Genomic DNA, 24,539 nt, shown 5'->3' on the forward strand with positions numbered 1-24,539 from the left:
GCCCGCGTGCCCCTCGCACCCCTCCCGGCCAATCGCCGGGCGAGCCCGCCCGCGGCCTCGCACCCTGGGTGGGCGGTGCGCCCCGCGGGCCGCCGTTGGGCTGGGGGCGGGGCCAGGAGGTCTGGGGCGCCGGCGCCTCGCCCGCGCTCTGAGGGGCGGGCGGGGAGGGAGAGCCCGGCCCGTCCCCCGCCCTCCGCGGGGCGCGGGGTGAGTAGGTCCGAGTCCTCCCGCCTGAGGGAGAGATGGGGCTCCGCCGCTCACTGGACTCGGCAGCCCTGGCCCGCCTGCCCAGCTCCGTCTGCCGACGGAGAGGGGGCCCTGACCCCTCAACCTCCTAGGGCCTCAGTTCAAGGTCAGAAGTCCGCCCTCCTCAGCCCAGCTCGACTACCTGCTTCGGTGGGCGGGCGCGCACCTGGGCGGGGCTCGGGACCGAGCGAGCCTGAGGTTCTCACCTGCCTTTAGCATCAGGTGAGTTTACGTGACCAACGGTAATGTTTCTAACAGTTACCGACCCGCTTCCCGAGTTGCCAGGCACAGCACCAAACACTTCACATATCAACTCTGTAATCCTCGATTCATTTCATGCGGGATGGGAAAGAGGAGGCAGGGAAGGTGAAATTCTTTGTTCAGAACCACACAGGGAGCGGAGGAGGCAGGGTGGTGAGCCCAACACATCTGCCTCCAGAGATACCCTCTTTTCCACTAAGCCATGCTGATGGTGTCGCTTGACTCTGCTGATAACAAATCTCCACATTTGTAAACAGCTGCATAGTATGTGGTATTAATTCCGTTTTATTTTCTCCGTAGTGATTATCATGCTCTGAAATTACCTTGCCCACTTACTACTTGTTTATTTGTTCATCACCTGAGTCTCATTTACCACATTATTAAAACAAGTTGCTTGTGATAGGTGCTGGGGAAACACCCATGATTAAGGCCCTAGAGTAAAAGAATATTTATACCTGTATCTGACACATAGTAGGAACTCCATAAATATTTGTCTAACAAAGTTAAGGACAAATTGTGGCAACTGAAACTTTCCTTCTATCCTTCAGAAAGTATTAACAAGGTCTACAAGTGAAAGGATATTTAACATCAGTTAATATTAAGGTAGCCCTTCACCATGTGCCATGAAAGATACATAATGTGTCTATTTGGCTTCCTAAGGACAAATTACCAACAGTTAAACTGATTTTGCATGGAAGAACCAACTAGTAAATAAAGCATTTTAGGAGCCTTTTCCACTGATAAAGTGACTCATTGAGAGACTAGGACAGTATTAAGATTAAATCTAAGTCACAGGCAGTGGTGGACAAAACGAATTAGGAGGAAGGAACCCTCTCAGCTTCTGGAATAATGGTTCTTTTTTTTTTTTAATGCACTTTTATTTTTCTTTGGCTTCACTGGGTCTTCTTGCGTTGCAAGGGCTCAGTAGTTGTGGCTCGCAGCCTTCCGTTACCCCTCTTCATGTGGGATCTTAGTTCCCATGTTCCCTGACTGGGAATCAAAAACCCAGGGCCCCTACCAATAAAGGCAGATTCTTAACCACAAGACCACCAGGGAAGTCCTTGGAATAATGGTTCTTAATGCATAATTATTGGCTGACGGAAGAATCCATGTGTGTATGATGTCATCAGAGAATGCTTCGTGAAGGAGGTGACACACACAGAATGAAAAGGCTGTGGATGCCAAGTGGAGAGGAGAGAGGGTAGAAGAGCTTTCACATCAGGCAAGGAGCAGCAGCAAGCATCTTTTTTGGGGCAAATGTGGTGATTGGTAGTGAAGGTAAACTTGAATATGGTAGGTTTTGTCTGTGGGGATTTTGCTTAATTCCTAGGTGAAGGAGTTTATACCTGACTTAGGAGGCCAGAGGGGCAACTTTTAATAGTGGAGCAGTGGAGTTCTGGAAAGATAAATCTGGCAGTTGAGTTGAAGATAAAAGGGGACAGATTAAAACAACTATAGTTAAAACAAAGTATATACATAGTACTGTTTCATTTAGTCTAGTACCTCTTACTGGTAGTAACATTTTGGTGAAATCTAAGAAGTCTTTTCTGTAGTATGTTGGCTGGAGAGTAGATTCCCAAGGAGTGGTTTGGGAATGTTCATTTTGTGGTACCTATTAAGACACCTATTTTTTGGATGTAATTGTCTACAGTAGATTTTCCACGGAATGTGGTAAAGCACACATCATAGCTGAGATTACTGTGTGACCATATGTTGACTAAATTAAAAGGAAAGCAGTTTGCATCTCTCTCAGCTGGGGAGTTCTGTTTTTGAAATATTATTTCCCTGGAAGACCACCCAGTAGCACCCAATCTGTTCCCAGATTACCTCCAGTGCCCAGGTGATTGAGAACTCTGCTTTCATTGTACCTTGCCTGATCTTTCAGGCATAGATCTAGTCTCTGAAACTCCTCAAGATCATTCCTGTAATTTACATTTTGTTTTCTCTGACCAAGTCTTCTGTAGCACTTGAATGGCATTGTGGAACATTGACTTACTTTAAAAATGCTGCATTTTATCTCTGTGTTTATGTACCAAACAGATTTTTATTGTCTCTCTCTTTTGCTGGAATTTGGGAGCTCTTATATTTTATTAAATGATAGCCAAGAAAGGCAGGTTATGTTTAGAGATGGTTATGAACTGACTGTTTCCCTCAAAATACATGTGTTGTGGTTTGAACCCCTTGTGTGCCTGTATTGGAGATGAGGCCTCTAAGGTTAAATGAAGTCATAACGGTGAGACCCTGACCCGATGGGATTAGTGTCTTATAAGAAGAAACAGTAGAGAGCACAGGCATGGAGGAAGTGCCAGGTGAAGACCTGATGAGAAGGCAGCAGCCTGCAAGCCCTGTTATCAGAAACAAAATTGGCTGGAGCCTTAATCAGGGATTCCAGCCTCCAGAATTGTAAGAAGATAAATGTTGCTTCAGTCACTTAATTATGACATTTTGTTATGGCAGCCTGAGCAGACTAATACAGAGATATACCATAACTAACGAAGATATAGGAATTGACACATATCCAAACTGATACATAGAAAATCTATTTGTAGTAAAAAAAAAAAGGGGGGGGTTTGTCTTTACTGTTTTTCTTACAGTTTGCACATATGACTACAATGTTGAAATTTAGTGAAAAGCAAAATCATATAGAATCTCATTGTATGAAGAGTTCAGTATATGAAGATTTCAGTGGGGTTTTTAAAGGAAGGAAAAGAGGAAGATTTTTTTTTTAGTTTATTGAATTAGTTGGCTTGGGTTCTCATAACTACATGTTATAGACTGGGTGACCTACACAATCGAAATTTATTTTCTCACAGTTCTGAAGGCTAGAAGTCCAATATTAGGGTACCAGTAGGGTTGGTTTCTGGTGAGACCTCTCTTCCTGGCTTGCAGACTGCAGACTTCTTGCTATGTTTTCACATAGCCGCAGACTCATGTCTTTTCCTCTTCTTATATCAGTCCGATTGTATTAAGATCCTACTCTTAGACCCTCATTCAACCTTAATTACATTCTTAAAGGCCCTATCTCCAAATATAATCACATTTTGGGTTAGAGCTTCAACATATGGATTTGGGTAGGGGGAAAGGCAGTTCAGTCCATGCAGTCATAGACCAAAATTATCCCTGTGCCAATGATATTGAAGAAGGCTTATCTCCAGGGAGTCAAAACTGGGTCATCTGGTAATGATGTCACCTAAACTGTGAACTTCGAGATGTTCAAGCTGGTTTTAGAAAAGGCAGAGGAACCAGAGATCAAATTGCCAACATCTGCTGGATCATCGAAAAAGGAAGAGCGTTCCAGAAAAACATCTATTTCTGCTTTATTGAGTATGACAAAACCTTTGACTATGTGGATCACAATAAGCTGTCGAAAATTCTGAAAGAGATGGGAATACCAGTCCACCTGACCTACCTCTTGAGAAACCTCTATGCAGGTCAGGAAGCAACAGTTAGAACTGGACATGGAACAACAGACTGATTCCAATTAGGAAAGGAGTACATCAAGGCTGTATATTGTCACCCTGCTTATTTAACTTCTATGCAGAGTACATCATGAGAAATGCTGGGCTGGAAGAAGCACAAGCTGGAATCAAGATTGCTGGGAGAAATATCAATAACCTCAGATATGCAGATGACACCACCCTTAGGGCAGAAAGTGAAGAGGAAGTAAAAAGCCTCTTGATGAAAGTGAAAGAGGAGAGTGAAAAGGTGGCCTAAAGCTCAACATTCAGAAAACGAAGATCATGGCATCTGGTCCCATCACTTCATGGCAAATAGATGGGGAAACAGTGTCCGACTTTATTTTTTTGGGCTCCAGAGTCACTGTAGATGGTGATTGCAGCCATGAAATTAAAAGACATTTACTCTTGGAAGGAAAGTTATGACCAACCTAGATAGCATATTCAAAAGCAGAGACATTACTTTGCCAACAAAGGTCCATCTAGTCAAGGCTATGGTTTTTCCAGTGGTCATGTATGGATGTGAGAGTTGGACAAGAAGAAAGCTGAGTGCCCAAGAATTGATGCTTTTGAACTGTGGTGTTGGAGAAGACTCTTGAGAGTCCCTTGGACTGCAAGGAAATCCAACCAGTCTATCGTAAAGGAAATCAGTTCTGGGTGTTCACTGGAAAGAATGATGCTAAAGCTGAAACTCCAGTATTTTGGCCACCTCATGTGAAGAGTTGACTCATTGGAAAAGACCCTGATGCTGGGAGGGATTGTGGGCAGGAGGAGAAGGGGACGACAGAGGATGAGATGGCTGGATGGCATCACCAACTCGATGGACATGAGTCTGAATAAACTCTGGGAGTTGGTGATGGGACAGGGAGGCCTGGCGTGCTGCGATTCATGGGGTCACAAAGAGTTGCACACGACTGAGCGACTGAACTGAACTGAAACTTGTTTTCAAATTTCCGCTTAGTAAAATTGCAAAGCAAGAAAAATTTTAAGAAATGTTATCTTCTACCAGTGCTTAGAATGGCACCCCATTCCAGTACTCTTGCCTGGAGAGTCCCATGGATGGAGGAACCTGGTGGGCTCCGTCTATGGGGTCACACAGAGTCGGACATGACTGAAGTGACTTAACAAACAGCAACAACCAGTGCTTAAGTATTTCAACTTTATCTGGAAGATTTCTGATCATCCATTTACTTGAGAAACTTAGGTTGTGATTATTCAAGCCAGAATCTCATTTTGAAAGATCTGTTTACTTTATGTTTAACCCTGTTTACTAAAATTGAAACAAATGCAAGTCTCTTGGTACAGTAATAGGAATGTAGTGGTATCTTTCCATGGTCTTAATATTCATTTCCCTAATGGCAGATGATGTTGAGTGTCTTTTCATGAGCTTAGTTGCTATTCATGTATCTTTTTTGGGGGCAGTGTCCAAGTTTTTTCTCACTTTTAAATTGGGTTAGTTTTGAGAGTTCTTTTACATTTTATACTTTCTGGATATGTCTGTTGAATATATGATTTGCAAATATTTCCATTGCATATGTAGCTTGTCTATTCTCTTGAAAGCGTTTTTGGCAAAGAAAATGATTTTAAATTTAGACTGTTTTCTTTTATGGATCATACTATTGGTCTTATTTCTAAGAACTCTTTGCTTACTGCAGTTCATGAATATATTGTTGTACGTTTTCTTCTAAAAGTTTGATAGTTTTATGTTTTGCATTTAAGGTTATGATCCATTTTGAGTTAATTATTGTATGAGGTGTGAGGTTTAGGTCAAGGTTCTTTTTTTTCTTTGCGTACGGATGACCAACTATTCTAACAGTACTGTTTATTTCAAAGACCACCTTCCACTGAACCACTTTTAAACCTTTGTCAAAGATCAAACAGCTGTATTTGTGTGGGCTTATTTTTGGACTTTCTTTTTTGTTCCATTGATCTATGTGTCTGTTTTTTTGCAAGTGCTACATTAGCCTGTATTATTATAGGATTATTATAGCTTCATAATAAATCTTAAAATCAGGAGTTTGACCTTCAACTTTGCCATCTTTTCCAAAATTATTTGAAACTATTCTAGTTCCTTTACTCTTTCATATAAAGTTTATAATCATCTTATCTATGTCCAAAAAATACTGTTGGAATTTTGATAGGGATGTTACTAAATCTATAGGTCACTTTGGGGAGTGTTGACACCTTTACTAGGTTGGATCTTCCAGTCTATGAACACAATGTCTTTACTTTTATTTCTTCCTTCCTTTCTTTCATAGATTTCAGCATACAGCTCCTATGCATGCTTTGTTATATTTTACATGAGAATTTCATTTTGGGGATCTATTTTAAGTGATATTTAAAAGAATTTCAATTTCCAATTGCTCGCTGCATTTATATAGGAATATGATTGATTTTTTTGTGTTGACCTCGTATCCTGCTGAACTTGCTGAATTCACTTAGTTCTAGGGTCTTGTGTGTGTGTATAGATTTTCTAGACTACTGTGTCATCTGCTAATAGGGACTGTTTTATTTCTTCCTTTCCAGTCTGTATGCCTTCTCTTTTCTTTTCTTGGCCTATTACTTTAATTAAGGTTTCCTGCACAATATGGTAAATCAACTATGTTTCAATTAAATTTTAAAAAAGATCTTATATTAAAACAGATATAAAAAAAAGATTTCCTGTATTATGTTAAAAATTATCAGTGGGAGAGGACATCCTTACCATGTACCTAATCTTAGAGGGAAAGCATTCAGTCTCCCACCATTAAGTATGTGTTAGCTGTAGTTTTTTTTTTTTTTTAAGTAATGCCCTTTAATAGGTTAAGGAGGTTCTATTCATAGTTTACTTAGTTTTTTAAAAAAAATTTTAAATTTTTAAAAATTTTTAAAAAAGTGGATGTTAGATTTTGTCAAATTATCTTTTTGTGTCTATTGAGAGGATAAAATGGTTTTTCTGACTTAATAGTATGGTAAATTATATTGCTTTCTTCCCCTTCAAATAGTGAATTAGTTTTGCATTCTGGGATGAAAAACACTCAGTAATGATATATTATGTTTTTTATATATTTGTGCACAAAATTTGCTACTGTTTTGTTGAGGATTTTTATATCTGTGTTATGAGGGATATTGGCCTGTAGTTTTATTTTCTTATAATGTCTTTGTCTGGTTTTAGAATTAGGGAAGTATTGACCTTTTAAAAAGAGTTATGAAATATTCCTTCCTCTTCTTTTTCTTCAAGATACTGGATAGAATAGGTATTATTTCTTAGATGTTTGTAAAATTTGCCAGTGAAACCATCTGCTCCATTGAGTTTTCTTTGGTGGAAAGTTTGTTTTTAATATGAAAATTTAACTTTAAAAAATATATAGTGTTTATTGATTTCTCCTTAGGTGTGTTTTGGTAGTTTGTATTTTTTAATGGCAGAAAGTGAAGAAGAACTAAAAAGCCTCCTGATGAGGGTAAAAGAGGAGAGTGAATAAACTGACTTGAAACTCAACATTTAGAAAACTAAGATCATGGCATCCAGTCCCATCACCTCATGGCAAATAGAAGGGGAAAAATTGGAAGCAGTGAAAGATTTTCTTTTCTTGGGCTCCAGAATCACTGTGGATGGTGACTGTAGCCATGATATTAAAAGATGCTTACTCAAGGAAAGCTATGACAAACCTAGACAGCATATTAAAATCAGACACATCACTTTGCGAACAAAGGTCCATACAGTCAAAGCTATGATTTTTCCTGTAGTCATGTACGGATGTGAGAATTGGACCATAAAAAGGCTGAGCATTGAAGAATTGATGCTTTCCAATTGTGGTGTTGGAGAAGACTCTTGAGAGTCCCTTGGCCTTTAAGGAGATCAAGCCAGTCAATCCTCAAGGAAAGCAGTCCTGAATATTCATTGAAAGGACTGTTGCTGAAGCTGAAGCTTCAGTACTTTGGCCACTTGATGCAAAGAGCCGATTCACTGGAAAAGAGCCTGATACTGGGAAAGATTGAAGGCAGAAGGAGAAAGGTGCAGCAGAGAAGTGATGGCTAGATAGCATCACCAACACTCTGGACATGAATTTGAGCGAACTCTGGGAGGTAGTAGAGGACAGAGGAGGAACCTGGCATGCTACAATCTGTTGGGGTCACAATGAGTCAGTCATGACTTGTGACTGAACAACAACAAATCTTTTAAGGAATTGGTCCATTTAATTTATTGAATTCATGGGCATAGATAATTCCTCATATTTTAAAAGAAGTATGCCTTTAATGTCAGTGGGATCAGTAGTGATGTCTTCCCTTTTGTTCATTATATTGGTTATTTATGTCTATTCCTTTTTTCCCCTGGTTTGAGGTATATCAATATTGTTGATTTTTTCAAAGAACCATCTTTTCATTGATTTCTGCTTTAATAATTTCCTTCTATCTTCTGTTTGCTTTAGATTTAATCTTTTTTTTTCTAGTTAATGTGGAAGCTTAGGTTACTGATTTTAGATCTTTTTTCTTTGTTAATATATGCATTTAATGCTATACGTTTCCCTTTAAGCTCTGCCTTTTCTGTCTCCTACAGATTTTTTGTTGTATTTTTATTTGGTTAAAAACTTTAAAAAATTTTCTTTGAGACTTCTTTATTAATCCCATAGTTATTTTAAAGTGCATTCATTTCTAATATTTGAGTGTTTTCCAGGTATCTCTTTAATTTAGTTCAGTTTTAGTCTGAGGATCTTTGTATAATTTCTGTTCTTTTAAATTTGGGGAGGTTTCTTTTATAGCTCAGATTAGTATATCTTTTAGTGAATGTTCCGTGTGCATGTACGGTAAGTCTGTGTTTTGCTCTTGTTGAAGTGTTTTCTATTTCATTAGGTTAACTTGATTGGTAATGCTTTTCAGGTCATCTGTAAATTTTCTGAGTTTCTGCCTACATTTTCTATTACTCACTATAGAAGAAAATTGACATTTCCAACCTAAATTGGGGTGTGTCTCTTTCTCCTTACATGTCTGTTTTGCTTTATATATTTATTTTATACACATTTAGGATTTCTGTGTCAAGAGGAGAGGAGTGATCTTAGTTGAGTCTACTCTCTTTAGCTAATGCAGTGCCCCAAAGGGGCTGACAGCCGTCTATTGAAGGCACTCTCAGAAATTAAGATAATAAATCCTTTATTTTTGAAGGAGGATCTGGACATCATAGCACCTACCAGAGAAGTAATCAGGTTTTCTGTTTGAATCTGTTTTAGTGACGCTTTTATAGGAGATGGTCTGTTTTATTAACTTTCAAATTCATTGGTATAAAATTGTTCTTAACCTCTTCCTATTTTTAATATATACTTTATAGTTATATCTTCTTTATCATTTTTGATGTTAGTTATTTCTGCCTGCTTTGTTTTCCTTGACAGAGGCTCTTGGGACAGCCTCTAGCCAATGACTGATGAATGTGGGGGTATAAAGGCCCAGCCTTCTTACCCTAACTTAGGGCAGGTTAGGAAATAGAGGTCATCTTCTCTCAAGACTCACTGTAGCACTGTATGAGGCATTTCACTGACAGTGCATCACAACTTGATTTCTACCTCTGCCCAGTCTTGCTTCTCTCCTTTCTTCAGTACAAGTGTTGACCAAGAGCACTCCTAACCTAATGTTTTATTAGTCTTTTAAAATAACTGGCTAGGTGATGCAAATAGGCTGCAGGTCATCACAAGGGCTGGTCAACTTTAATTCACTATTTTTGACTGTGCTAGGTCTTCATTGCTGCGCGGGCTTTTCTCTAGTTGTGGTGAGTAGGGGCTAATCTCTAGTTGCAGTGCTTAGGCTTCTCATTGGGAAGCACGGCCCTAAAGCATGTTGGTGTCAGTAATTGTGGCTCCAATGGTCAAAAACTAGTGTACAGTTGCTCTTATTTCACATGCTAGCAAGGTTATGCTCAAAATCCTTCAAGCTAGGCTTCAGCAGTTCATGAACCGAGATAACTTCCAGGTGTGCAAACTGGCTTTTCAGAGGCACAGAGATCAAATTGCTCAGCAAGGGAATTCCAGAAAATCATCTACTTCTACTTCATTGATCATGTGAAAGTCTTTGGCTGTGTGGATCACAACAAACTGTGGAAAATTCTTCAAGAGATGGGAATACCAGACCACCTTACCTGTCTCCTGAGAAATCTGTATGTGAGTCAAGAATCAACAGTTAGAAATGGACATGGAACAACTGACTGGTTCAAAATTGGGAAAGGAGTACTGTATATTGTCACCCTGCTTATTTAACTTCTATGCAGAGTATATTATGCAAAATGCCAGGCTGGGTGAATCAATCACAAGCTGGAATCAAGACTGCTGGGAGATAATCAACAACCTCAGATATGCAGATGACACCACTCTAATGGCAGAAAGTGAAGAGGAACTAAAGAGCCTTTTGATGAGGATGAGAGAGGAGATTGAAAAAGCTGGCTTAAAACTCAACATTCAAAAAAATAAGATCATGGCATCTGGTCCCATCACTTCATGGCAAATAGATGGGGAAAAAAGTGGAAATAGATTTTATCTTCCTAGGCTGCAGAAAAACTGCAGATGGTGATGATAGCCATGAAATTAGAGGATACTTGCTTCTTAGAAGGAAAGCTGTGACAAACCTAGACTGTGTATTAAAAAGCAGAGACATCACTTTGCTTACAGCCTGTAGAGTCAAACCTATGGTTTTTCCAGTAATCATATATGGATGTGAGAGTTGGACCATAAAGAAGGCTGAGTGCCAAAGAATTGATCCTTTCCAATTGTGGTGCTGGAGAAGTCTCTTGAGAGTTCCTTGAACTGCAAGATCAAACCAGTCAATCTTAAAGGAAGTTAACCCTGAATATTCATTGGAAGGACTGATGCTGAAGCTCCAATATTTTGGCCACCAATGCGAAGAGCCAACTCAGAAAAAACCCTGCTGCTGGGAAAGATTGAAGGCAAAAGGAGAAGGGGGTGGCAAAGGATGAGATGGTTATATAGCATCACTGACTCAATGCACATGAATTTGAGCAATCTCGAGGAGATAATAGGGAACAGGGGAGCCTGGCATGCTGCAGTCCATGAAGTCACAAAGAGTCAGACAGGACTTAGCAGCCGAACAACAATTATAACTTAAGCCTCAGTAATCAGGGTCTCTTGGACACATTTCAAGTTTTTGAGTTTTGAGTAGTCAGTTCTAGCTATTTGTAAAAATTAACATTTACTGACTTTTATTCTTTCTTAGAGATCGTCTAAAGAACAAAAGGAAAAAAAAATTGAAACATGGAATAAAACTCATTTTTTTTGCAATTACTATTTCACTGGACCTTTGTATAAATCTGTCTTAATTTACCTCTGTGATCTTATTTTTAGCAATAAGTAAAATTATTTTTAGTTTTTCTAAAATAACTTAATCTAGTATCCTTAGTGATTTTATTTTTCCTCTATCTTGAAACATTTTGCTACAGGATTTCTCGGCTTGAAAAGGCTGTATCTTTGATGCCAATTCATTTTTACCTTTGCTGGTTTAGTAACCACTGTCTATAGTAGAGAGATGCATGTCACAGATTTATGGATACTTAATCTGAGGGTGAATCTCTAGGTATATCTAGCTGTAATAGCTTCCTACCGTATCAAGAGTAGGAAGAGTATAAAAAGTATGTTCATAAGTTATTACCTTTAATCCTGAGGCCGCCTTGTAGAAATTATTTTGAGAATTAAGTTTCTGAAAATAGTTTTTTTTGGCTGGTAGATGGAGAAATATAAAGGGTTAGTTCAGATAAATGGTGTGTTAACAATGTGTTTATTGTATTTGCAAGTATAGGTATGTCTTAGAGATATTATGGGTTTGGTTCTAGACCACTCCAATAAAGAGAATATCATGGTAAAGCAAGTCTCATGAGCTTTTTTGGTTTTTCATTGTTTACACTATATTGTAGTCTATACAGTATAGCATTATGTCTTTTTAAAGATACTGTACATCCTAGGGACTTCCCTGTGGTTAAAACTCCATGTTTCCAATGCAGGGGATGAGGGTTAGACCCTTAGTCAGGGAACTAAGATCCCACATACCCCATAGTGTGGCAAAAAAAAAAAAATAAAATAAAAAATAAAAAAGCAAAAAAAGAAAAAATGTACATACCTTAAGAATACAGAAAACATCTTTTCATGTGTTTGTTAGCCATCTATGTCTTCTTTGGAGAAATGTCTGTTTAGTTCTTTGGCCCATTTTTTGATTGGGTCATTTATTTTTCTGGATTTGAGCTGCAGGAGTTGCTTGTATATTTTTGAGATTAGTTCTTTGTCAGTTGCTTCATTTGCTATTATTGGTATGGGGAGGGAGGTGGGAGGGGGGTTCAGGATGGGGAACACGTGTACACCTGTGGCGGATTCATGTTGATGTATGGCAAAACCAATACAATATTGTAAAGTAATTAGCCTCCAATTAAAATAAATTTATATTAAAAATTAAAAAGATTAAAAAATACAAAAACCCGTTATAATAGTGTTAAAAAATCACTGATCACAAGTCACTATAACAATAATTTAAAAATTTGCAATATTCCAAGAATTATCAAAATGTCACACAGAGACATCAAGTGAGCAAATGCTGTTGGAAAATGGCACTAACAGACTTACTCAATGCAGGGTTGCCACATTCAGTTTTTAAAACAACAAAATATTTGTGAAATGCAGTAAACTGAAGCACCGTGAAAAGTTTGCATGTGATTGTTATCTTCAAATGGTTATTAAGTCTTGATTACACCTAGTTTCCCAGAGGAGGAGGATTATATAAGTATAGGTCAGTGGAAGAGAGTCAAAATGTTAAGTTATTGTTTGTCTCTGCAATGGAAAGTGGGAGAAGAAAAGAACCAGCACTTTTCAAATATCTTCTGTGCACATATTGCTACTTAAAACTCAAAATAGTTTTTTTAGGGTAGGTACCACTCAGTATCCTTCTTCCTCTATAGAAGAAGAAACCAGAGCTCAAAGAGGTAAAGTGACTGACTAAAAGTCGCAAAATGGGAGTTAGGCTCTGAATCCTGATTAGTTTGACCTCAGTCTTGTGCTCTTTCCACTACTCTTGAACAGTGTTATGTGCTGACCTTCTACACAAATATCCAAGTGTAACTTTCTTGTTGGATTCTGTATCTGAGGTTCTGCATCTGCAGATTCAACCAACTGTGTACTACTGTAGTACATAAGTACTGAAAACCCCACTTTTAAGAGGACTTGTGCAGTTCAAACCCATTTTGCTCAAGGGTCAGCTATATTTGATTCTGGACATTGTGACACATTTACTTGCTGTCTCTTAATGAGTGGCACTGATGTTGCATTGAAGGTTAATATTAAGATACAGAAACATGAAAGTCACTGATTGTATTTTTGTTATTAGTATTTCATTTGCCTGTACACTATTCCTCATAGACTCTGACTACAATGAGTTTTAAAACTCATGCTGTATCAGATAAGAGACACTAAACCTACCTGACTTTAAGGACAGTGTAAAACAGAGCCTAGCACAGTGTTGTACGCTGATGAAGGTTTAGTGAATTTAACTGGGTATTATAGTTGGGAGATGCCTGTCTAGCCCTGTTAGGCACGTGGACCTTATAACCTCTAAGGCTTATCATGGGCCAAAGTAATTATTTACACATTCCCCCAAATACTTTGTTTCAATACAGAATATTTATTAAGAAGACTTAGGTACATAAAGCCATGCTTAGGTACATAAAGTAAACCACTTATACACACGTCATTCTCAGTGAACTGTAAGAAAAAAAAATAACACGAAGAACAAAATTGTTTTCAAACAAGTTTGTATATTTTATATCCATCATATGTTCATTTGCATGTTAGGAAGTTATTAGCACTGACATATAAACTTAGATGTAACTTTTTGATGAAGTTCACAAAAATTTGCATTGAAGTCTGAATGTAAATTACAGACTCTTACAAGCGTTTGAGAATAGAAATGTGATTGAAGATTTGCATTCCCAGATGTTTCAAGCAATCAAATGCTTTTCACTACCATGTGATAAGGATCTGTGTTCAAATGAAAATTATTGGGGCACATTAATTCTTAAAGGGTATAATAATTTTCAGTTAATATAAAAAAGTAATAAACCTTTATATAGGGTGTCTACCATGAAGAATTTAGGCTTTCCTAAGACTATGATTTCCACATGCCTGAAAAGAAAATCCTATGAAGTCTATATATTTTGATAATTAGTTGCAGAAGTCTGTAAAAAATGATTTAAGAATAACTGTAATGACAACTACCACGTATTGAAACCTTACTCTGTGCTATGAGTACAGCTATGTACTTTGTATACATTATTCTATTTAATGTATAACTCAACTGTGTAATAGTATTAGCTCTGTTTATAAACAAGAAAACTGAGCCTTAAGCAGTTAGCCAGGTTCACCAAACAGCTTGTAAATGGTGTAACCAAGAGTTTAAAGCAAGTCTGACTGTGGTTCCAAAGCCAGAATACCCAATCACTATATTGTATAACATCAGTGAAAGACCCCTCACCTGCTATCATGAGGGTGAACGGTTAAGAACTTTGCTTATGATACAGTCACAGAAGTATAATTTGCATTGTTAGACTAAGAAGCAAGATTAATTCAAGTGGAACACAAAAAACCTTGCTCATTTAAATAATTTTTATTTACATGTCTTTTTCCATCATCATTATTCTAATAAGATTATAAATACATAAACACCTGAGTACATGCAACACATTCCACAAAGGGAAAAAAAAAATGTACAGCACAACTGAAAAAAGAACCAAAACTGTTGTATACAAAGCACTTAAAAAAGACTTGTAACACATCCAGACCATATTTATTTGAACAGTTTTCAGTAATTATCAAGGGATGTATCATTTATAAGTAATATTCAAAATCTCCTATTTTCTTCTATAAGCCAGGTTTAGCATTTCAGTTAATCAAGTGAATAGCTGTTCCATTATGCAATAGTAAAGGCAAGTCACATAGCATCAAAATGAAATCGATGAGCTTCTTGTCGTTTTTCTCTATCATCTGCTTTCTGAAAAAGAATTTTAGACTGGTTTATAAATGATAAGAAAATGTCAAACAAAGACTTTCTGAAATATGAAGTGGTTAATTAAAAAAGCCCTCAGCAATTAGTAGGTAAAAGTGTGATTTTATTATGTAATAATCTTATAAAATATTTTATAGTTTACAGTAGCTATTCTATAATTATCTCTTAAATTGAATTAAAAAAAACCAACAAGCATTATTCCTTAAAAGCTTTGTTATATATTATTTATTTGAAAGTAGGAGTAAACATTAGATTTTGTAAGAATGGAATCAACTATTACATTTTTCCTGTTCTTAATACTGCTGAAATCTAATTATATTAAAGTACATCAATTATTTTGGGGTTAACCTATTGATTTTGCACTGGGATATTGGTTCCTTGACCAGGGATGGAACCTATGCCCCCTGCAGTGGAAGACTGGAGTCTTAACTACTAGACCACTAGGTCAAGTCCCATGTGCTTGGAATTTTGAGGGATTACTCAGTTTTGTCTTGCTCTCATGGAACTTATTAAAGCCTAGAATGAAAAACATACTAAAAACATACTAAATAACTATTTCAGGGAAAAATTAAAAAATGTTACTAAAACATAAGCAAAGCATACTAAATAACTGTAGTTCAGGATAAAAGCCGAAAAATGTTACCAAAATTCTGAGAGGTTACTTTTGGTTGGCATGATGAAAGGGAAAGCTTTGAAAGACAGCATTTATGGAAATTAAGAGGGACATTCACTATAAGATGGGGGAAGAGCAGGAACAATCCTGGGAAGTCTGGCAGGAGCATGGGCTATATGAAAGAAACTGGTAAGAGAAAGGTTGGAAAAGTGTATGGTGGAGTCACAAGGAAGACTGTACCATGAAGGCTAGGCTAATGGGGTTACACATTTTAGGCAGGGGGTAGGCACCAAAGGTTTTTGAGCAGAGGAGTGACATGATTAAGACTAAAAGATGAGTAATCTGGCAGCAATGTGATAAATGGAGTGGAGGGGAGAGAATGGAATTTGGGAGGACAGGCAGGATATAATAAGGAGTTGAACTAAATTCAAGTACTGATGTAAGGAATTCAGAAGTGGAGTCAGCTTCAGAGATTGTATGAAGGCACAGACAGGAGGGCAACTGGTAAATCCTGCAGTGAGTAAGAAAGAAACTAGTTTTAAGTTGCTTGTAATTGATCTGGGTAGAAGTGTCATGGCGACAGTTGGAAGGAGGGACTTTAGAGAGAGATGAAGGCTGGGAAAGAATGAGGGCAGGAGGAGAAGGGGATGACAGAGGATGAGATGGGTGGATGGCATCATCGACTCAATGGACACAGGTTTGGGTGAACTCTGGGAGTTGGTGATGGACAGGGAGGCCTGGCGTGCTGTGGTTCATGGGGTTGCAAAGAGCTGGACACGACTGAGTGACTGAACTAAACTGAACTGAAGGCTGGGCATATCTGAGGTGATAGCTCATGCCATGATTTTAGATAAAACTAAAGTAGCAGGTGACTGCAGCCATGAAATTAAAAGACGCTTACTCCTTGGAAGGAAAGTTATGACCAACCTAGATAGCATATTGAAAAGCTTTACATTACTTTATCAGCAAAGCTCTGTCTAGTCAAGGCTATGGTTTTTCCAGTGGTCATGTATGGGTGTGAGAGTTGGACTATAAAGACAGCCGAGCAGACTCTTGAGAGTCCCTTGGACTGCAGGGAGATCCAACCAGTCCATCCTAAAGGAGATACAGTCCTGGGTGTTCACTGGAAGGACTGATGTTGAAACTGAAACTCCAGTACTTTGGCCACCTGATGCAAAGAGCTGACTCACTGGAAAAGATCCTGATGCTGAGAAAGATTGAGGGCCGGAGGAGAAGGGGATGACAGAGGATTAGATGGTTGGATGGCATCACTGACTCAATGGACATGGGTTTGGGTGGACTCTGGGAGTTGGTGTTGGACAGGGAGGCCTGGAGTGCTGTGGTTCATGGGGTTACAAAGAGTTGGACAAGACTGAGTGACTGAACTGAACAAAGTGGCAGGGGAATGTGTATAAAGAAGAGGGCATAGGGCAGACACTGTGGCAGAAAGAACAGCCAATAGGTGAAAGAGAAGTGGTCCAAGGGGAAGAAGAACCACAGTACCACAGGAAGAGGCAGTTTACAAATATGAATTTCGATCCATTCTTGTATTTAAAACTTCAGTTTTTAGCCACTGTATTATCATTGTCTGTTTATACTGTAATCAGACCTACTGTAAAATTAATAAAAATAATCTTTTCCTTCATAGGTCTAGAGCTATATAATATTTCATACTATGTTCAGAAGCTTCAGATAAAAGTAAACAGGGTCACCTCTGATCTTACCTCTTCTTTTTTAAACATTTATTTTTAATTGGAGGATAATTTACAGTGTTTCATTGGTTTCTGCCATGATCTTACTTCTTAAGTTGCAATTTTAAAATCAACTGAATATGTAACTTTGTTATCATTTTTTATATGGAAGGAGTGGTTTTTTGGACAGACAAACCTATGAACATTTATTAGAACAATAATATATTCTCTTTCATAGTTAAAACTGGTAACATAAAACAGATGGTAATTTTAATTAAAAAATGATCATTATAAGCATAACAAACTAAAGGGAATAGGTGCAAAAAATGAAGACATTTTTGTGACAAAGAAGCCCTTTTTTGGAGAACATTTTTGGAACCTCCTAGTTGTGTAATGAATTCATATACAAATAGAAATTAACTTTTTCCCTTTATATCTAAACTACTAATAAATTTATGTGAAAGCCCTTTGTTTCTCATTAATATTATATAAAATTATACTTTTGGAGTTTTGTTTTTAATTATTATTTATGGTGTTATACTACAGAACAGAAATCAGTGTTGTTTAATGCAAAGAATACCTTCTGTTAATAGACGGAAAGGATGTTTATCACTTTGCTACTTCCTACCTAAACTCTCTCTGCTCTAATTTTTTATAAAGAGATAGCTATTATTCCCTGGGAAAAAAGTCCATGGCTTTATTATTAATAGTAAATAATGAACACAAGTTCATTTAAGAAATGATTATTATTTTTAAGGCCATTATGAAACTACTTCTAATTAAGCTTTTTGATATACCTGTTGATTTGAGGGTATTCACTTTATTACTTTTGTGTAGTATCAAAATTTTAAAATGCCAAGTTTTCTTTGATTTGTAGGAATCACTGAGACATTAGTAACTTAAGGAGATGAAAGAAATTATCATCAATAATATGACAGAACTTGAAAAATCAGAAAATCTTAGTCATGTGAAAAAGTTGAAGATATAGTGTTTTAATTTAAAACATGTTAAAAAAGCAACATATTACTATTATAAATAATCAAAGTTTCATTTAAGTGAACAAACCTTTTCCTGCCAATGCAAAATGCCAATTATTGCCAAGATGAAAACACAGACACCAATGAGAGCTATAGCAGTAAGTAGAACAATGTTACTTGGTGTAAGATACAGTTTGGCACTCCAGCTGTAGATGAAAAGAGAAGAATTAAAATTACACATTTTAACTTAAAAATAACAAAATTCTATTGTGACCAAAAAGCAAAAGTTCTTATTAATCAATAATCAGTTCAGTCATTCATTAATTCTTCCACCTCTATCCAATTCATTACAAGTAAAACAAAAGCAATTAAAATTAAATAGGGTTAAGAATACTGACAAACCAGCAGAGTTCAGATTTTACTTCAAGAAATGAAACAGAAAAGAATTTTTGATTGAGATGCTTTGATACTTTTTCTTGCTCCTGTGAGAATTATTCTTGAGCAAACTCCAGGAGATAGTGAAGGACAGGGAAGCCTGGCGTGCTGCATACAGTTCATGGAGTTGCAGAGTCAGACATGCTTAGTGACTGAACAACCGCCACCACCACTGACAAACTTATTAAGGGTACTTTGGGCAATTTTAGACATTCTTTTAATGTCTTGTTTGACTTGCTGAATTTGGAACCTTGAAGTTTAAGGTTAAATTGTCACATGATTTTCATAAGATTTGTATATCTTATTTTTTGACCCTTATTCACATGTTTACTATGACTAAGTAAAATAACCATATGTCCAAGCAGGTGTAGATAAGTACTTGTGCAAAGTGTCATATTGGAAGGTTTACAGTATTACAATGGCACTATGGGACTTCTTACAAAATGATTTCATTCCCTTAATGGCAATATACAAACATTAGCATAAATAATATAACTAGCTCTTTTTTCAAAAAACAGTCCACATAAAACCCTCAAAACCCTTGAAAACCATGAAAAACCTAAAACTGAAGTCTGTATCACCAACACTGCAGGTGGTTATATGTAAAGAACTTTTTGGTTTCTCTGAAAATAGATAATGGATATATTTTCATTTTAAATTTTAATAAAGGTAAGAATTATTCTGATAAATTGCAAGCAGTGATTGACTTATGTGGGGATAATTAAAATTTACTGATTCGTAAGTTAGCCTCTAGTCAATAAATCTCAAAGTATACTTCAAACTAAAATCAATTTGGTTTTTATTATGTACATAAATTTGAAAAGAACATTTGTTTTTCAGAAAGAGCAAGACAAACATGAAAAATGTTGAGCTTATGGAAGAAAGGCTACAACAGAATTTCCCAGAAACTCAGAGGAAGAAAACCTTAAATACTGTTAATTAGTTGAGGATAACTATTCTCAGTACCTTACTTCATACTTAAGAAAAAGTCCTTTCATGAGATTTTTTGGTGGTTCTAATTTAAAAATAGATTAAAAATGAATACAGGAATTTTGGTAATAAAAAATACTCAACAAAAGGCCAATACTCAGTTTCTCACTCAGAAGCAGTCATTCTTCTCACTTTCTTATCTATCTCAGTTCTGTTGCTCAGTCATGTCTGACTCCTTGCGACTTCATGAATTGCAGCATGCCAGGCCTCCCTGTCCATCACCAGCTCCCAGAGTTCATTCAAACTCACATCCATCCAGTCGGTGATGCTATCCAGCCATCTCATCCTCTGTCATCCCCTTCTCCTCCTGCCCCCAATCCCTCCCAGCATCAGAGTCTTTTCCAATGAGTCAACTCTTCACATGAGGTAGCCAAAGTACTGGAGTTTCAGCTTTAGCACCATTCCTTCCAAAGAACACCCAGGACTGATCTCCCTTAGGATGGACTGGTTGGATCTCCTTGCAGTCCAAGGGACTCTCAAGAGTCTTCTCCAACACCACAGTTCAAAAGCATCAATTCTTCGGTGCTCAGCTTTCTTTATAGTCCACCTCTCACATCCATACATGACTACTGGAAAAACCATAGCCTTGACTAGATGGACCTTTGTTGGCAAAGTAATGTCTCTGCTTTTGAATATGCTATCTAGGTTGGTCATAACCTTCCTTCCAAGGAGTAAGCGTCTTTTAATTTCATGGCTGCAGTCACCATCTGCAGTGATTTTGGAGCCCAGAAAAATAAAGTCTGATGCTGTTTCCACTGTTTCTCCATCTATCTGCCATGAAGTGATGGGACCAGATGCCATGATCTTCATTTTCTGAATGTTGAATGTTAAGACAACTTTTTCATTCTCCTCTTTCACTTTCATCAAGAGCCTTTTTAGCTCCTCTTCACTTTCTGCCCTAAGGGTGGTGTCATCTGCATATCTGAGGTTATTGATATTTCTCCCGGCAATCTTGATTCCAGCTTGTGCTTCTTCCAGCCCAGTGTTTCTCATGATGTACTCTGCATATAAGTTAAATAAGCAGGGTGACAATATACAGCCTTGACATACTCCTTTTCCTATTTGGAACCAGTCTGTTGTTCCATGTCCAGTTCTAACTGTTGCTTCCTGACCTGAATACAGATTTCTCAAGAGGCAGGTCAGGTGGTCTGGTATTCCTATCTTTCAGAATTTCCCAGAGTTTCTTGTGGTCCACACAATGAAAGGCTTTCGCATAGTCAATAAAGCAGAAATAGATGTTTTTCTAGAATGTTCTTGCTTTTTCGATGATCCAGCGGATGTTGGCAGTTTGATCTCTGGTTCCTCTCTTTTCTAAAACCAGCTTGAACATCTGGAAGTTCGCGGTTCACGTATTGCTGAAGCCTGTCTTGGAGAATTTTGAGCATTACTTTACTGGCATGTGAGATGAGTGCAATTGTGCGGTACTTTGAGCATTCTTTGGCATTGCCTTTCTTTGGGATTGGAATGAAAACTGACCTTTTCCAGTCCTGTGGCCACTGCTGAGTTTTCCAAATTTGCTGGCATGTTGAGTGCAGCATTTTCAGAGCATCCTCTTTCAGAATTTGAAATAGCTCAACTGGGATTCCATCACCTCCACTAGCTTTGTTCATAGTGATGCTTCCTAAGGCCCACTTGCCTTCACATTCTAGGATGTCTGGCTCTAGGTGAGTGATCACACCATCGTGATTATATGGGTTGTGAAGATCTTTCTTGTACAGTTTCTGTGTATTCTTGCCACCTCTTCTTAATATCTTCTGCTTCTGTTAGGTCCAGACCATTTCTGTCCTTTATCGAGCCCATCTTTGCATGAAATGTTCCCTTGGTATCTCTAATTTTCTTGAAGAGATCTCTAGTCTTTCCCATTCTGTTGTCTTCCTCTATTTCTTTGCACTGATCGCTGAAGAAGGCTTTCTTATCTCTTCTTGCTATTCTTTGGAACTCTGCATTCAGATGCTTCTGTCTTTCCTTCTCTCCTTTGTTTTCGCCTCTCTTCTTTTCACAGCTATTTGTAAGGCCTCCCCAGACAGCCATTTTGCTCTTTTTGCATTTCTTTTCCATGAGGATGGTCTTCATCCCTGTCTCCTGTATAATGTCATGGACCTCAGTCCATAGTTCATCAGGCACTCTATCTATCACATCTAGGCCCTTAAATCTATTTCTCACTTCCACTGTATAATCATAAGGGATTTGATTTAGGTCATACCTGAATGGTCTAGTGGTTTTTCCTACTTTTCAGTTTAAATCTGAAATTGGCAATAAGGAATTCATGATCTGAGCCACAATCAGCTCCAGGTCTTGTTTCCGCTGACTGTATAGAGCTTCTCTATCTTTGGCTGCAAAGAATATAGTCAATCTGATTTTGGTATTGACCATCTGGTGATGTCCATGTGTAGAGTCTTCTCTTGTGTTGTTGGAAGAGGGTGTTTGCTATGACCAGTGCGTTCTCTTGGCAGAACTCTATTAGCCTTTGCCCTGCTTCGTTCCGTATTCCAAGGCCAAATTTGCCTGTTACTCGAGGTGTTTCTTGACTTCCTATTTTTGCATTCCAGTTCCCTATAATGAAAAGGACATCTTTTTTGGGTGTTAGTTCTATGAGGTCTTGTAGGTCTTCACAGAACCGTTCAACTTCAGCCTCTTCAGTGTTACTGGTTGGGGCATAGACTTGGATTACTGTGATATTGAATGGTTTGCCTTGGAAATGAACAGCGATCATTCTGTCTTTTTTGAGATTGCATCCAAGTACTGCAAGGCTGCAACAGCGCAGGAATTGTTGAGAGGAGCTACTTCACGTCCGAGGTCAGGGGTGGCAGCCAGGAGGAGCTACCCCCCGCCCAAGGCCAGGGGTGGTGGCAGGGAGGAGCTACCCACTGTCCAAGGAGCGGTGGCTGCGCAGGTGCAGGAGGGCCAAGAGGAGCTACTCCACGTTCAAGGTCAGGAGGGGTGGCAGTGAGGAGATACCCCTCGTCCAAGGTAAGGAACAGCGGCTGCACTTGGCTGGAGCAGCCGTGAAGAGATACCCCACGTCCAAGGTAAGAGAAACTCAAGTAAGATGGTAGGTGTTGTGAGAGGGCATCAGAGGGCAGGCACACTGAAACCATAATCACAGAAAACTAGTCAACCTGATCACACTAGGACCACAGCCTTGTCTAACTCAATGAAACTAAGCCATGCCCGTGGGGCCACCCAAGACGGGCGGGCATGGTGGAGAGGTCTGACAGAATGTGGTCCACTGGAGAAGGGAATGGCAAACCACTTCAGTATTCTTGCTTTGAGAATCCCATGAACAGTATGAAAAGGCAAAATGATAGGATATTGAAAGAGGAACTCCCCAGGTCAGTAGGTGCCCAATATGCTACTGGAGATCAGTGGAGAAATAACTCCAGAAAGAATGAAGGGATGGAGCCAAAGCAAAAACAATACCCAGCTGTGGATGTGGCTGGTGATAGAAGCAAGGTCGGATGCTGTAAAGAGCAACATTGCATAGGAACCTGGAAGGTTAGGTCCATGAATCAAGGCAAATTGGAAGTGGTCGAACAGGAGATGGCAAGAGTGAACGTTGACATTCTAGGAATCAGCAAACTAAAATGGACTGAAATGGGTGAATTTAACTCAGATGACCATTATATCGTATCTATCTATATGCATAGATATCTTCTAAAATCACAAATCATTGCTTATTATACATATTCTAAGTGCATTTTCTGTTTATTGTCTTTTATTTTACTATTTTTAAGAGATTGTTTACTATGTCATGATATTACATGATCTAGAAGTACTATGATTCATATAGTTTTTTTGTGTAGATTCATTTTGTTATAAATTTCAAAATTTTAATAGACTCATTAAAAAGGTCTGAACTCAGATGTTAGCTGGAGTTATTGATGTTATCCTCATTCAAACATAATGCTGTAATAGAGTTCTTAAGTAGTTTGGTTCCACTACTTAAATAGTTTGGTTCCATTATCCAAAGAAAATGAAAACATTAATTAGAAAAAATACATGCAACCCTATGTTCACTGTGGCATTATATATAATAGTCAAGATACTGAAAGCAACCTAAGTACCCATCAATAGATGAAGGGATAAAGAAGAATGTGAGTCCTCACTCTCTTTCCACATACGCACATTTATACATATACACACAATGGAATATTTCTTAGCCATAAAATAGAAGGAAATCTTGCCATTTATGACAATATGGATGGATCTAGAGGGTATTATTCTAAGTGAAAAAAGAGAAAGATAAATACTGTATGATTTCATTTACATGGAATTTAAAAAATAAAAGACAAATGAACAAACATAACCAAACAGAGTTACAGAGAATAAATAAGTGTTTGCCAGAGGGGAGAGGGAGGGTAGAGGAAGGAGAGAAATGAGTGAGGTTGATTGAGAGGTTCAAACTTCCAGCTGCAATGTAAATGAGTCATGGATATGAAATGTACAATGTGGGGAATATAGTCAATGATTATGTAACGTCTGATGACAGACTGTAATCAGACTTGACTGTGGCGATCATTTTGAAATGTACAGAAACACTGAATCATTGTATTCTGTATTCTACATGTGGAAGTATTGATGCTTTCAAACTGTGGTGCTGGAGAAGCTTCTTGAGGGTCCCTTGGACAGCAAAGAGATCAAACCAGTCAATCCTAAGGGAAGTGAACCCTGAACATTCATTGGAAGGATTGATGCTGAAGCTGAAGGTCCAATACTTTGGCCACCTGATATGAAGAGCCAATTCACTGGAAAAGACCCTGATGCTGGGAAAGATTGAGGGCAGGAGAAGAGGGAGACAGAGGATGAGATGGTTGGATGGCATCACTGACTCAATGGACATCAGTCTGAGCAAACT

At 38.1% G+C, this 24,539-nt stretch overlaps 1 protein-coding gene across 1 annotated transcript in view; it reads right to left on the bottom strand.

Annotated features, from left to right (window-relative positions):
- Positions 1-13,578: 13,578 nt before the first annotated feature.
- ITFG1 (integrin alpha FG-GAP repeat containing 1) overlaps positions 13,579-24,539 on the bottom strand; it is a 298,770-nt gene continuing 287,809 nt past the window's right edge. The window contains exons 17-18 of the mRNA XM_069549789.1: positions 18,348-18,465; positions 13,579-14,963 (exon numbers count right to left, since the gene is read on the bottom strand). Coding sequence (XP_069405890.1) covers positions 14,904-14,963; positions 18,348-18,465 — 178 coding nt within the window. The 3' untranslated portion in view covers positions 13,579-14,903. The remainder of the gene's footprint in view (positions 14,964-18,347; positions 18,466-24,539) is intronic.

The sequence above is a fragment of the Ovis canadensis genome, chromosome 14, assembly GCF_042477335.2.
Source record: "Ovis canadensis isolate MfBH-ARS-UI-01 breed Bighorn chromosome 14, ARS-UI_OviCan_v2, whole genome shotgun sequence".
NCBI lineage: Eukaryota > Metazoa > Chordata > Mammalia > Artiodactyla > Bovidae > Ovis > Ovis canadensis.